The sequence below is a fragment of the Poeciliopsis prolifica genome, unplaced genomic scaffold (assembly GCF_027474105.1).
Source record: "Poeciliopsis prolifica strain line A6 unplaced genomic scaffold, Auburn_PproV2 SCAFFOLD006, whole genome shotgun sequence".
Classification (NCBI taxonomy): domain Eukaryota; kingdom Metazoa; phylum Chordata; class Actinopteri; order Cyprinodontiformes; family Poeciliidae; genus Poeciliopsis; species Poeciliopsis prolifica.
Window position 1 is genome coordinate 18,564,715 of NW_026562381.1, and position 13,430 is coordinate 18,578,144.

At 45.4% G+C, this 13,430-nt stretch overlaps 1 protein-coding gene across 1 annotated transcript in view; it reads right to left on the bottom strand.

The window, feature by feature from the left end:
* LOC129360620 (alpha-1,3-mannosyl-glycoprotein 4-beta-N-acetylglucosaminyltransferase B) overlaps positions 1-13,430 on the bottom strand; it is a 42,286-nt gene extending 28,856 nt beyond the window's left edge. The window contains exon 1 of the mRNA XM_055030949.1: positions 13,161-13,430. Coding sequence (XP_054886924.1) covers positions 13,161-13,257 — 97 coding nt within the window. The 5' untranslated portion in view covers positions 13,258-13,430. The remainder of the gene's footprint in view (positions 1-13,160) is intronic.

Genomic DNA, 13,430 nt, shown 5'->3' on the forward strand with positions numbered 1-13,430 from the left:
GGGTCACACCCTGATGCCCCATGGCGGTCCTGAATGCATCACCAGCTCACCATCCACCAACACAAACTACGTTACCCAGAATGCCTTGCAGGAGCCCCGACTGGTTTAAGGACCAAACCGGATCAAATGAACAGAACCAGCAGAGTCCAAAAGCAAAAGGTTGAAAGCAGCTGAAAGCTGTGAAACAAATCTTTGGTGCTTCTTTCATTTCAAAATGTAACATTTTTATGAAACCGGCTCACTTTCTGTTTGGTTTCCTATTTGGGCTGAATGCGTTTGGTTTAGTTGCTCCAAATCCAAGACGAATTCAAAAAGATGAATAAATGAGAATCGGTTTTTAAAGGCATGTTTCTGGAACACCCGTAAATCTGACGCACATCCGCTAAAGGCAGTGTGAGCTGATTGGATGCTGGATAAGACTATTGTTGTGCTAAAAGGAGTTAGCCTATCAGTGAAGCTACGCTAGCCTAAAATAGCACCTAAGTGCTAACATGTAGCAGCTAATGCTAATGTCAACATCCAAATTTTTTAAAAAATAGATTAAAAACTATAAAATATTTGAAATCATATGAATATTTATTCAATAATTTAGCAGCAAAATTATTTTTTATTTGAGAATGTTTATTTCATTGCTGTATGGTTATTATGGTATTAATTATGGACACTTTAATTAAGTTAGATATGAATTTTAATGATGCTGTGATGCTAACCGTTAGCTGTAGGCCCGATTCCGAAGCCCGGTTCCGAAGCCCGGTTCCGAAGCCCGGTTCTATGGTCTGACGCTGCAGAACTTCATTCACTCAGGAAATAATTTATGAAACTCAGGCAAACTGCAGAGCAACTCTCAGCAGGATTACCGACCAGAACCAGAACCAGCATTGAGCTCAGCCGTGTTTACACAAACAGCCAACGGGGGTCAGAGGTCACAGATTGCTGTTTGTCAAGTCTCTGAACCTCTTGCCCCGGTTCTAGCCAAACGGTCGCTGTCACAATGAAAATGGACCACCACAGAGAGAATGTAACAATCAGCCACACTATTCAGATGTGTATCTATAAAGTTAATGAAGACCGTACAGTGAAAGCGGGTCGACCCGGTCCAGTTCGGTCCGGGCCCCAGGTGTGACTGAGTCACCGGTCAGTCATGGCCAGAAATGGAGTCCAGAGAAAACTTCAGGAAACCTGGAGACCGGTTGGTTGGAACCAGCGGACCGGAGTCCAGGAAAATCAGGATCACTGGGAGGAAACTGGGAACCAGTGAGGGCTGGATGTGGAGGAGCAGCGAGGGAACAGCAGATATTTTATGGCTCATCAGAGCTGGGTGTGTGTGTGTAGGTGTGTGTGTGTGTGTAGGTGTGTGTGTAGGTGTGTGTGTGTAGGTGTGTGTGTGGTGTGTGTAGGTTGTGTGTAGGTGTGTGTGTGTAGGTGTGGTGTGTGTGTAGGTGTGTGGGTGTGTAGGTGTGTGTGTGTAGGTGTGTGTGTGTAGTTGTGTGTGTGTAGGTGTGTGTGTGTGTAGTTGTGTGTGTGTAGGTGTGTGTGTGTAGGTGTGTGTGTGTGTAGGTGTGTGTGTGTGTGTGTGTGTAGGTGTGTGTGTAGGTGTGTGTGTGTGTAGGTGTGTGGGTGTGTAGGTGTGTGTGTAGGTGTGTGTGTGTAGGTGTGTGGGTGTGTAGGTGTGTGTGTGTAGGTGTGTGTGTGTGTAGTTGTGTGTGTGTAGGTGTGTGTGTAGGTGTGTGTGTGTGTAGGTGTGTGGGTGTGTAGGTGTGTGTGTGTAGGTGTGTGTGTGTGTAGTTGTGTGTGTGTAGGTGTGTGTGTAGGTGTGTGTGTGTAGGTGTGTGTGTGTAGGTGTGTGTGTGTGTAGGTGTGTGTGTGTGTAGGTGTGTGGGTGTGTAGGTGTGTGTGTGTAGGTGTGTGTGTGTAGTTTGTGTGTGTGTAGGTGTGTGTGTGTAGGTGTGTGTGTGTGTAGTTGTGTGTGTGTGGTGTGTGTGTGTAGGTGTCTGTGTGTGTAGTTGTGTGTGTGTAGGTGTGTGTGTGTGTAGTTGTGTGTGTGTAGGTGTGTGTGTGTAGGTGTGTGTGTGTGTGTGAGTGTGTGTGTGTGTGTGTGTGTAGGTGTGTGTGTGTGTGTAGGTGTGTGTGTGTGTAGGTGTGTGTGTAGGTCTGTGTGTGTGTGTGTGAGTGTGTGTGTGTAGGTGTGTGTGTGTAGTGTGTGTGTGTAGGTGTGTGTGTGTGTGAGTGTGTGTGTGTGTAGGTGTGTGTGTGTGAAGGTGTGTGTGTAGGTGTGTGTTGTGTAGGTGTGTTGTGTGTGTGTGTAGGTGTGTGTGTGTAGGTGTGTGTGTGTGTAGGTGTGTGTGTGTAGGTGTGTGTGTGTGTAGGTGTGTGTGTGTAGGTGTGTGTGTGTAGGTGTGTGTGTGTGTAGGTGTGTGTGTGTAGGTGTGTGTGTGTAGGTGTGTGTGTGTGTAGGTGTGTGTGTGTAGGTGTGTGTGTGTAGGTGTGTGTGTGTAGTTGTGTGTGTAGGTGTGTGTGTGTAGGTGTGTGTGTGTGTAGTTTGTGTGTGTAGGTGTGTGTGTGTGTAGTTGTGTGTGTGTAGGTGTGTGTGTGTAGGTGTGTGTGTGTGAGTGTGTGTGTGTGTAGGTGTGTGTGTGTGAAGGTGTGTGTGTAGGTGTGTGTGTGTAGGTGTGTGTGTGTGTAGGTGTGTGTGTGTAGGTGTGTGTGTTGTAGGTGTGTGTGTGTAGGTGTGTGTGTGTAGGTGTGTGTGTGTAGGTGTGTGTGTGTAGGTGTGTGTGTAGGTGTGTGTGTGTAGGTGTGTGTGTGTTTCAGTCACTCTAACAGGCTGCCTTGTTCCCCTGATTACCCTCAGTGTATTTAACCCCACCTGTGTCTCTTGGTCCTCGTCTATTCACGTCTTATGTGGCGTCTCTTCTCCCTGTGGTCTGTCTCCTGCCCTTCGTTGACCCGGTGCTACCGGTTCAAGCCCAGGCTTCCACTCGGCCTTGCTGCCCGGTGTTGGGACTGAGTTTGGACTGTGTTTGCTGTTATATGCCATTAAATCATTTGTTTCAACTTCATCCTGGGTCTGCTGCCTCCTTACAAACAATCCCAGCATCAACTTCCACAATGTTTTGTGTAGCAGATTAGCGTTTATTAGCTTCCACCATTTTTTATAATTTCATTGTTTTATGTTATCGTTTGTTCAGCATTTGGTTCCTCTCATGTTTTGTTTTTGTTTATAGCAATTGAACGTTAGCTTCTGCTAATTGTTTGCGTTTTGGAGTTAGCAGTCTGAAGTTTCTTGCTTAGTGAATTAGCAGCTAGCGAAGCAAACTTGGTTAGCCAGCAGCTCCAGCCTATTTCATGTTTCTATCTCCCATTATAAACATGACAGGAATTTAGAAAAATGTCCACCAGAAGAAAAAAATACATTTTCCAGGGCAGGCTGGTTTCATCTGTGAGAAATATTAGTGCAAAATGAACTTTTTTTAATTTTAAAAAATGGCTGTCATATTGTTTTTTCTGAACGTTAGCTCCTGCTAAAATGTCTGTGCCAAATTAGGTTCTTGCAGCCAGATTTTTTATCTGTTTGTTCCTATGGCTGTGAAAATGGTCCAGAACCTGGTACCGGCCCACAGACGTCGACTTGAACCAGAACCAAAGAACTGGATCCAGTCTGAAACACTCAGGCTTTATTTAGTTACAATTATCAGAACCAGAACCGGTGGGTCTGTGTTCCTAATAGATTAGTTCTGCTCCTTTCAGACTCCTGGCCTGAATAAAAGCCCGGTGGTCCAATCAGACCCAGAGAAGACAGCGCAGAATATCCCAGCAGGTCTGCGTCTGATCCAGACCGGACGCTCAGGGTCCCGACCGGACGCTCAGGGTCCGACTGGTCGCTCAGGGTCCGACTGGTCGCTCAGGGTCCGACTGGTCGCTCAGGGTCCAGACCGGACGCTCAGGGTCCAGACCGGACGCTCAGGGTCCAGCCGGTCGCTCAGGGTCCCGACCGGACGCTCAGGGTCCAGACCGGACGCTCAGGGTCCAGACCGGACGCTCAGGGTCCAGACCGGACGCTCAGGGTCCCGACCGGACGCTCAGGGTCCCGACCGGACGCTCAGGGTCCAGACCGGACGCTCAGGGTCCCACCTGCCGACCGGACGCTCAGGGTCCAGACCGGTCGCTCAGGGTCCCGACCGGACGCTCAGGGTCCCGACCGGACGCTCAGGGTCCAGACCGGACGCTCAGGGTCCCACCTGCCCGATTGGGCGCGTTGTCTCTTTAAGGGGACAGCTGGGGGAGGGAGGAGGGGCTCTTTAGTTACCGTGGGAGCAGAATCCTGACTGGCAGACTGTTGGCATGGCGACCAGACTCTTGTCAGTGTGAACCAATCAGCTTCCTCCCTGGGGACCGCGTGTGTGAGCCGCACTTCCTGAGCCTGCTGGGAAGGTTGCAGGTTTGATTCCCACAGGGCATTTGACAAACATTCAGAAACGATCCTGAAACTTTTCAGATTGTTTTAGAAATATTTCTGAGAACATTCAATTTAAAAATCTTTCATAACTTTCTGAAGGTAAATACGAAGCGCTCCGGGTTTTCAGCCAGTTTTGTTGAGCCTCTTTGAGCTTTAAGAAGAAGAAAAAGACAATCTCTCCATGTTTAAAGATTCGTCCTTCACTAAATCTTCCGCAGTTCGGTTCTGGAAAAGCAGCAGGAGAAATCCCTGAAAGCTGATCCTGAAGCGGAGGAAAACAAAAGTTCACTGGGAGCTGAAACCCGATGATCGGCTGATTGGTCGGTTCCTCCGCCGGCTCCAGATGTGGCCCCTCGCTCTCCACAAGGCCTCTTTGTGCCGCCCGGCTCGGCCCGGCTCCGTCCACAGACGCTCCCATTCAGGAGCCGCTACCTGAGACAGCGCCGCCTCCAGACACCGGGGGGGCGACGGCGGGGCCTCATTCAGGTTCCTTCTGTCTGATTCCCAGGACACTTCCTGGTTCCCAGGATCTGCTTACACACAGCCTCCCTCTGACCGGAACCACTCCATCTGTCCGGTTCTGATCGGCCCAGAACCGAGTCATTCCTCTGACCGCTACAGGGCCATCCAGCGATCCAGGAGCTCCAGAACCGAGCCGGTCCCTGTGTACATTCGGATCTGGAAAGTTTCACATGAGTTTTCCTGTATGTTTACACGGGTATCACATTTGATTCACATGTGTATCATGTGAGGGCAGCCATCTTGAACATCTATTGTTACAGTTGAAGATTTCAAGACGGCAGCTGTGACATGTGAAGATATGTTACAATTTATCAAATTTTAAAATATTTCCACATTTATTTAATGACGATACCTGGGAGAAAACATGTGAATCAGGTTTTACCATGAAATGTTCAAATTCATATGTGAATTTTTATGATTCACATCATTCACATGTGAAAATGAGTGTGGACCACATGTTACATGTGGTTGATGGCTTTTTACATGTGCATTTCATGGGATTCTTCTGTAAGAAAGACAGTAGTCCATTTTAGTCATGACTCGGTCCGGTTCTGGTTCCGGTTCTGGTTCCGGTTGAGGGTTAGAGTTGTGATGAAACTTCAGTGTGTGTTGAAAGTTTTCTCCAAATAAAAAGTCGCTGCGTTCCATTCTTCATATCGCTGCACAACTTGATGTTTGTAAACTTTGCTTTAAGGAAACAGTTTTAGGGTTTTTCGGTTTTGTCGCTCATCAGGTGGTTTTTGGCTAAATGTGGTAAAACTGAAGTGGAACAGAGTTGATTTTACATCAGAGCGATGGATTCAACACTTTTTAAGATGCACCTTTTAAGAGCTCTGGTAAATCCAGCTGCATATTGACCGAAAAACAATCCTTCAGCCTAAAGCTACTTCCTGTCATTCGTCTTGGCGTCTTTGGCGTCTCCCCATGTAGAAACACAGACCAAGAAACCTTCTTTTTTTCTTCTTCTTCTTTTCATCGAGTTAGTTAGACGTCAGTGACAAAGAACCAAAATCAATAAATTAACCAAAAAGTATTTGTTTTTTAAATTTTAAAGAAATGGCTGCTGATCATGGGATTTGTGACGGGAAAAAATGTTTTGATACGAAAAACCAACTCATCCCAGCACAATGTCTTCTGATCACAAAATATATTTTTTCCAAATTGACATGTTTCCTTTAAGCAGATTTAAAATAAAACTAAAATTCTCCGATGAAAACACAGATATTGATCCAGCGCAGATGAAGCGATCTGAATGTGACGGATTTAAGCAGCTAACGTAATGAAGCCATTTACAGTAACCGTGCGCACACACACACACACACACACACACACCAGGCTGGCAGATGGCGCTCTGTGTGTGAGGAAGCTGATCTGGTTCGCCGTCACCTCCTCATCCTCCTCATCCTCCTCTTCATCTCTGCTCCAGATCTCTTGAATCTCAGCAGATCTACATTCATAATCCAGCCATAATCCAGCTGCTCACAGAAATATGCTGCTGCTGCTGCCAGGTCGAGCGTCAGATTATCTGCCAGACCAAGAGGAAGAGGAGGAGAGATGAAGGTGGAGGTGAGAGCTGAAGCTGGATCATCATCATCCTCATCAGATGGATGAAAGCTGCATCTGGCTGGACTCAGCAGAACCTCAGCAGCTGATTTAATATTTCATTAAAGTGTTTTCACATGCAGATACAAGAAGCTAACTGGCTTTGCATTTTATTTAAAAAAACATTTAGTTAGCTACAAAAATCAAGATGGCTGCCATGGTCCTCAAGGATTTGCTAACGTTGATCACAGATGAATATTTCTCATGTCTAAACTCCATAATTGGACCCGTAGAAATTATGTTGACTCACAGCATGATTTTATGTTTCAAGATGGCCGCCATGGTGGCTAACCAAAAACTAACCGCTAATGTACTAAACTAGAGTCTTAGCTACGCTGACGCTAAACGGCCAGCTACACAGAAGACGGAGAAGATGATTCTTTGACTCTGCAGATTGAAGCAGAAAATATTCCCGCCTGCTCTGATCCCCACCACACCAAACCACAAGAGAAGGTCAGAGGTCACTACACAAACAACCTCAGAAAGCCACTGGGTCACTCATTGTCTCCAGAACCAGAACCCAGTCCAGAATCTGTTCTGCCTCAGTAGGAATATTTATTCCCTGGCTGGTTCTGTCCGCCGGCGCCGGCCCGGTTCTGCTGCCAGTTCCAGCAGAATGGTCCAAACACGGACAGTTTCCATGTGACTGTCCGGAACCATGGCCCGGATGAAACCAGGTCGGTGTGGATCAGCTGATTGGACCAACATGTTTATGTGATGGTGGAAACTCCTCCAGTCTGGAGAAACGGTCCGGTCCGGTCCGGTCTGCCGAGCAGAACTCCAGACGGTTTGGCTGAAACCCGACCTGCAGGTCCAAGCATCAAATATTCATTGGCGTCTCTGGCAGCGTCTTGGACCTCCAGGAGCCGGCGGAGCGTGGCGCCGCTGATTAACGTGCCGCCATGATGATCAGGTTGCCAACAGAAACTGAGGCAGGGCCCGGTTCTGGTTCTGCTCCCAGTTGATCAGGAACTTCTCCGCCTGTTCCTGCAGCTGAGCGTAATTACATCGCAGCAATAATTAGTTCGTTAGCCTGGATTCATTTCCAGTCATGTTTTCACCATCTGATTCACTCATTCATAAATGTCAGTCGAATATGTGGCAAAATATTTAGTTCCAGTTAGAAGCTAATTATTTATCTGGGAGTTAAATATTTAGGTAATGTTCAAATTCAGTTGCAAAGCCAAAAATAGACTACCAAAATAAAAGCCTAAACTTTCAAATTGCTTCACATCATCATCATTATCGTCATCATCATCTCATCATCATCATCATTTCAATTTAAAACAGCAACTGTGTAAGACCCACCCATGCTAACTCACTCATGCTAACCAGGGGTGTGTTAGCATTATTTCATCCAACTATGATTAATAAAGCACCATTATTATGTATTAAAATGTCTATTTTTAACCTTCATTTTATTCATTTTAATAAAGACAAATGGACTTTGAGAGCAAACAAAAATATACATACGGAACGTATGTATATTAGTTTCTGAATCTGAACTCTGTGTGATTGGTCAATATTACACTCATATTGACCAAACTGTTGGAGATTCTCATGCTGCTGAAGCAATCAGAGGAAGAGGAGGAGGATGAAGAGAACTGAAAGATCCAGATGAGGAAGAACAAAGAGAGGAGCGATGGAGGGATGAAACCACAAACATGGGAGCAAATAAAGACAGAAGAAATCGATTGAAAACCCAGAAAGAGGATTTTTTTAGACAAATGTACGACTTATCGGCATCAGCATTGACCGGTCTGATTATTGGAGACGCAGCAAAGGATTGTGGGTGTTTAACTGCAGCAGAGAAGTCAGAGGTGCTGGTTGTGTTTTCATCTAAAAAAGTTTAGAGAAAGATTTATAATATTGGTAAATATCAGCCATAACAGCAGTATTACTAAAAAGATTGTTAAAATGTCTGTCTTTGTGTTTCTAAATATTCCTGAATGAGAGGGAAAACCGTGTGTGTGTGTGTGTGTGTGTGTGCGTGTGTGTGAGTGTGTGTGTGTGTGAGTGTGTTTGTGTGTGTGTGTGTCTGTGTGTGTGTGTGTGTGTGTGTGTGTGTGTCTGTGTGTGCGTGTGTGTGTGTGTGTGTGTGTGTGTGAGTGTGTGTGTTTGTGCGTGTGTGTGTGCGTGTGCGTGAGTGTGTTTGTGTGTGTGTGTGAGTGTGTGTGTGTGTGTGTGTGTGCGTGTGTGTGAGTGTATGTGTGTGAGTGTGTGTGTCTGTGTGTGTGTGTGTCTGTGTGTGTGTGTGTCTGTGTGTGTGTGTGTCTGTGTGTGTCTGTGTGTGTGTGTGTGTGTGTGTGTGTCTGTGTGTGTGTGTGTGTGTGTGTGTGTCTGTGTGTGCGTGTGTGTGTGTGTGTGTGTGAGTGTGTGTGTTTGTGTGTGTGTGTGTGCGTGTGTGTGTGTGTCTGTGTGTGCGTGTGTGTGTGTGTGTGTGTGTGTGTGTGAGTGTGAGTGTGTGTGTGTGTCTGTGTGTGCGTGTGTGTGTGTGTGTGTGTTGTGTGTGTGTGTGTGTGTGTGTGTGTGTGTGTGTGAGTGTGAGTGTGTGTGTGTGTGTCTGTGTGTGCGTGTGTGTGTGTGTGTGTGTGTGTGTGAGTGTGAGTGTGTGTGTGTGTCTGTGTGTGTGTGTGTGTGTGTGTGTGTGTGTGTGTGTGTGTGTGTGTGTGAGTGTGAGTGTGTGTGTGTGTCTGTGTGTGCGTGTGTGTGTGTGTGAGTGTGAGTGTGTGTGTGTGTGTCTGTGTGTGCGTGTGTGTGTGTGTCTGTGTGTGCGTGTGTGTGTTTGTGTGTGTGTGTGTGTCTGTGTGTGTGTGTGTGTGTGTGTGTGTCTGTGTGTGTGTGTGTGTGTGTGTGTGTGTGTGTGTGTGTGTGTGTGTGTGTGTGGTGTGTGTGTGGTGGTCACCAATCAGAAAGCTGCAGCTCAGTTTCAAATACGTTATAAAATGGCTGAGAGTTTAGCAAGTACATTTAAATTAATGACATAATTTTAATGTAAAAATATAAATATCTGTGATATTCAGCTCATTTACTCAATAATTAGCTGGAAAATATGTTTTTTGGACTGAAAATGTCGCCGTGTCTGTTTTCCAATCAGAAGCCAGATTATCTTTAGTCTCTTCCTTCCTCTCATCCAATCAGACGAGGGAATAAATCAAACAAACCTTCTTTCCTTTGGGAGTCTCACACACACACACTGTGGACGTGTTTGTGCTGCACAGTGGGAACAAACCCACGCTGTGATGGCGGCTCACCAGGCTGAGCGTGGGACTCCTGGTCATGTGACGCTTCAGCTCTAATCTGATGATTTGATGAAAAATCCTCCAGCTGAACACAGCTGGCTGCAAAACTCTGATATTTTATTGGCCGTATTTATTGACATCAGTTTGTTAAAGCCTGTTTAGAGCAGCACTGGTTCTGTCTGGTCCACTTGATACTTCTTAGAAACCCAGAAGCTTAACCACCAAAAAATTCAAGATGACTGCCATGGTTGTTGAGGAAAATACATTTTTTTGCTGTAAAATCTCCTTTAGTGTACTCATGCTACAAATCATATGTATAGTATTTTCTTTTTTTCCTTTTTCTGGTATTCATGGAGAACAAAATCAGCTGCAGTCATTGCTAGTAGTAGCACAGCTAACGAAAAAGTTAGCTTCACGAACCACTAATTTGCTAAACAAGAATCTTAGCTAAACTGCTAAACATTTGTAGAAGCTGTTAATTTGTTAATTTAATTTTAACTGCAAAATAAATAATTTGCCAAAAGCTAACAACAACAAACAGCAAAGTCCTCATCTTCTGATTTTTCTACGTTATTTCTTTTAAGTTTGTATAAATATGAACGAGCCAATCAGGCACCAGACAGCTCCTGATTGGCTGTTCAAACTTTCCTCCATTTGTTTCCAGAACCAAATAACTCCTTTCAGGGTCAAAGATGCTCTGACTTCCAGGATTTATTCTAATGAAAGCTTTGTCGGCTTCAAGAACCGTCAGGAAAACAAACCTGAGGAGAGAAAAAGTGAAACCAGGACCTGGTTTTAAAACTCAAAATTACTCAACAAACTGATTTTTGTAAAAATAAATCAGATGAAAGATGAAAAAAATTATCTTTCTAGTGAATCTGTTTATCACATTACAATAAAAAAACAAATACATTATTGCCATAAAATATAAATAAACTGTTGCAATTTTGTGTTAAAATCATTATTTCACTTCCTTTGAGTTCATGATTCATGTCTCATCTTGACTCATAAATGAAGCCAGTGGATCAGGGAAGCACTGATGTGGAGTGAAAGAGACCCGAGAACAAAGCCTTGAGGAACACCAAAAGAGATTGCCTGCATTTTAGAAGTGCTAGAAGTCGTCTCTGACTTCTAGGTTCAAAATAAATCAATTTAGCGAAGAGCCAGAGATTCGTCTGTACTTTCCCCAAATATCCATCGATGATCGGCTGTGCGACCGAAGCCCAGCAGCAAATGTTTGACCAACCTTCCCGAACAAACAGAGAAATCTGTTTTCATGTTAAAATCTGAAGTTAAATCATAGATTTTCTTCTAAGTTTAGTGATTAAATCATTTAGCTGGATTTTATGTTCAGAAATAATTTTCAATTCAGACATTTACTTTTTAACACCTCAGCAAGTAAAAACGTTTTTGTTTTTGTTCATGTTGTGAAGAAGAAGCTCTGCAGCGCCTCTACTGGTATGGAGAAGTATCAAAAAATTTGATAAGAAAATGTTATTTATTTAGAACCAACAAAAGCAAAATTATTGTTTACATAAATAACATAATTTTGTTAGAATATTTTTGAAGGCTGATATATATTGTCTTATTTATAGAAACGTTTGTGTTGAACTATTAAGATGGATCCTTCATTAAACCTTTCCGTCTCTGGATGATCTTCAGTTTTTGCAGCCAAAGCTTCAGATGCTGCAGCAGGATATTTATTTTGGATCAGAACTCGGTCCAGCTGGACTTCAGGTTTCTCACACCTCGCTGAGTTATCTTTTCCCCCTTTAAGTCGGCCCACTCATGTTTTACCGGGCCTGGTGCCAGTCTGGATCTCAGTCAGGAGTTTAACATCATCACATGATCAAGATAAAGAGCTGCATTCACCATGCAGGCTGCGGGGGTTTATGACCAACCGCTGGTGAAGGATGACGAGCTTTTATGGCCTCTTTAACTTCTCCGATTGTTTCAAAGTTAAACTTTCCATTTTTCTTTGAATTGCATCATTTAGAGGCCGACCTTTCCTCCACACTGTTGAGATATGGAAACTTACAGAGAAAGACTCTTTTTTCCGGAGAAGGACGTGTTTGCTCTACTGTTACATTTTTCTCACAGATGAAATGTTCCTGAAATGCACCCACATCAGAAAAGCAGCTTGGTTTGACAGGAAGCTGGAGCTGATACCATCGATAGATGATAATCAGGCTGAGTCTGAAGCTGAGCCGCTTCACAGCAGATTATTCTGCTGAAAGCAGGTGAGTGCACTCAGGTCGTCCTCCAAACCGTCATTTAAAATAATTGGAAAATTAAATACAAAATTTTAGTTTTCTGCTCCTGTAATGTTAAAATTGACAGCAATAATAACACTGGGATGGTGTGGGCTAATTGCAAATGATGCTAATGCTAGCAGCTATGTTACACTCACATGCTGGTGTTAGGGGGCCAGTGAAAACCTGCTCAGGGCCCCAAAAAGGCTGAGGCTGGCCCTGCAGCAGAAACTGGAGCAGATTTCACAGGAAAGAAACTATAAAACTATTAAATCTGAACCAGAATCACATGTGGGGTTCCCCAAGGCTCAGTCCTGGCACCCTCCAAATTATCTACAAACATCCACAAGCTCAGCTGATGACTAGTAATCAGATTAGTTACCATAGTTACACAGCTCTACATTAGGATGTGACAAAATATTCTCCATCTGAACAAAAACTGAAGTTATTAAAGAGGAACGACTTGGAGTCTGAGATCTAGAGCTATAGATCTACATCCATAGAACTGGAGCTATAGATCTAGAGTTAGCACACAACTTCAATTCTTCCAGCTGTAAACCAGAGATCAGGCTGACCTCTGACCTCTGCTCTGACCCTCCAGAGTCATATAAAGCCAGTTCCAAAGTGGGCCTCCTCCCAGCTGCAGAACATTTCCAGGACCAGAAACTAAAGTCTCAGATCAGAGAAACTCGTCCAGGTATTTAGATCCAACCATCCAACAAATCATCCAACCAACCATCACACCATTCAACCAATGAACCATCCTCCATCCATCCATCTGGACCCAGCCTCCCTGCTGCCCTTCCCTCCCAGCGGAGCCCCGTTCCAGCAGCAGTCGTTTCGGCTCCAAGTTGGTTCTGAACCAGAGCCAATCTGCAGCATCTCCAGCATCAGGAGGCGCTGCCTGGACCACCCTCACTCTTCATCACCATCCTCCTCATCATCACCATCATCTCCCGGAGTGTGATGCATCACAACCCAAACGCTCCTTCCTCACATCATCCTCCAGAGGAGATGAAGATGCTCCTGGCGAGGAGATCTCCTCCTCCTCCTTCTCCTCCTCCTCTCCACCGGGTCCGGGCTTACCTCTGGAGCTGCTGAAGGCGGTGTACCAGGACAGCGAGACCAGCCCGCTCAGCCCGAACAACAAGACGGTCAGGACTGAGACATTGCGGAGCCTCATCTCCGGAGCCCGGGACCATGTCCGCACCGAGCGGGGCGAGGGCCGGCGGTCCGACCGGAGACGAGCAGCGCGCTGCGGCCGGACAGGAGGCGCGGGGAGCGGCAGCAGCGGACTGGAGAGGACGGGAGGGCCGGAGCGGAGATATGAGCAGGGAGGGAGGAGACAGGAGGAGG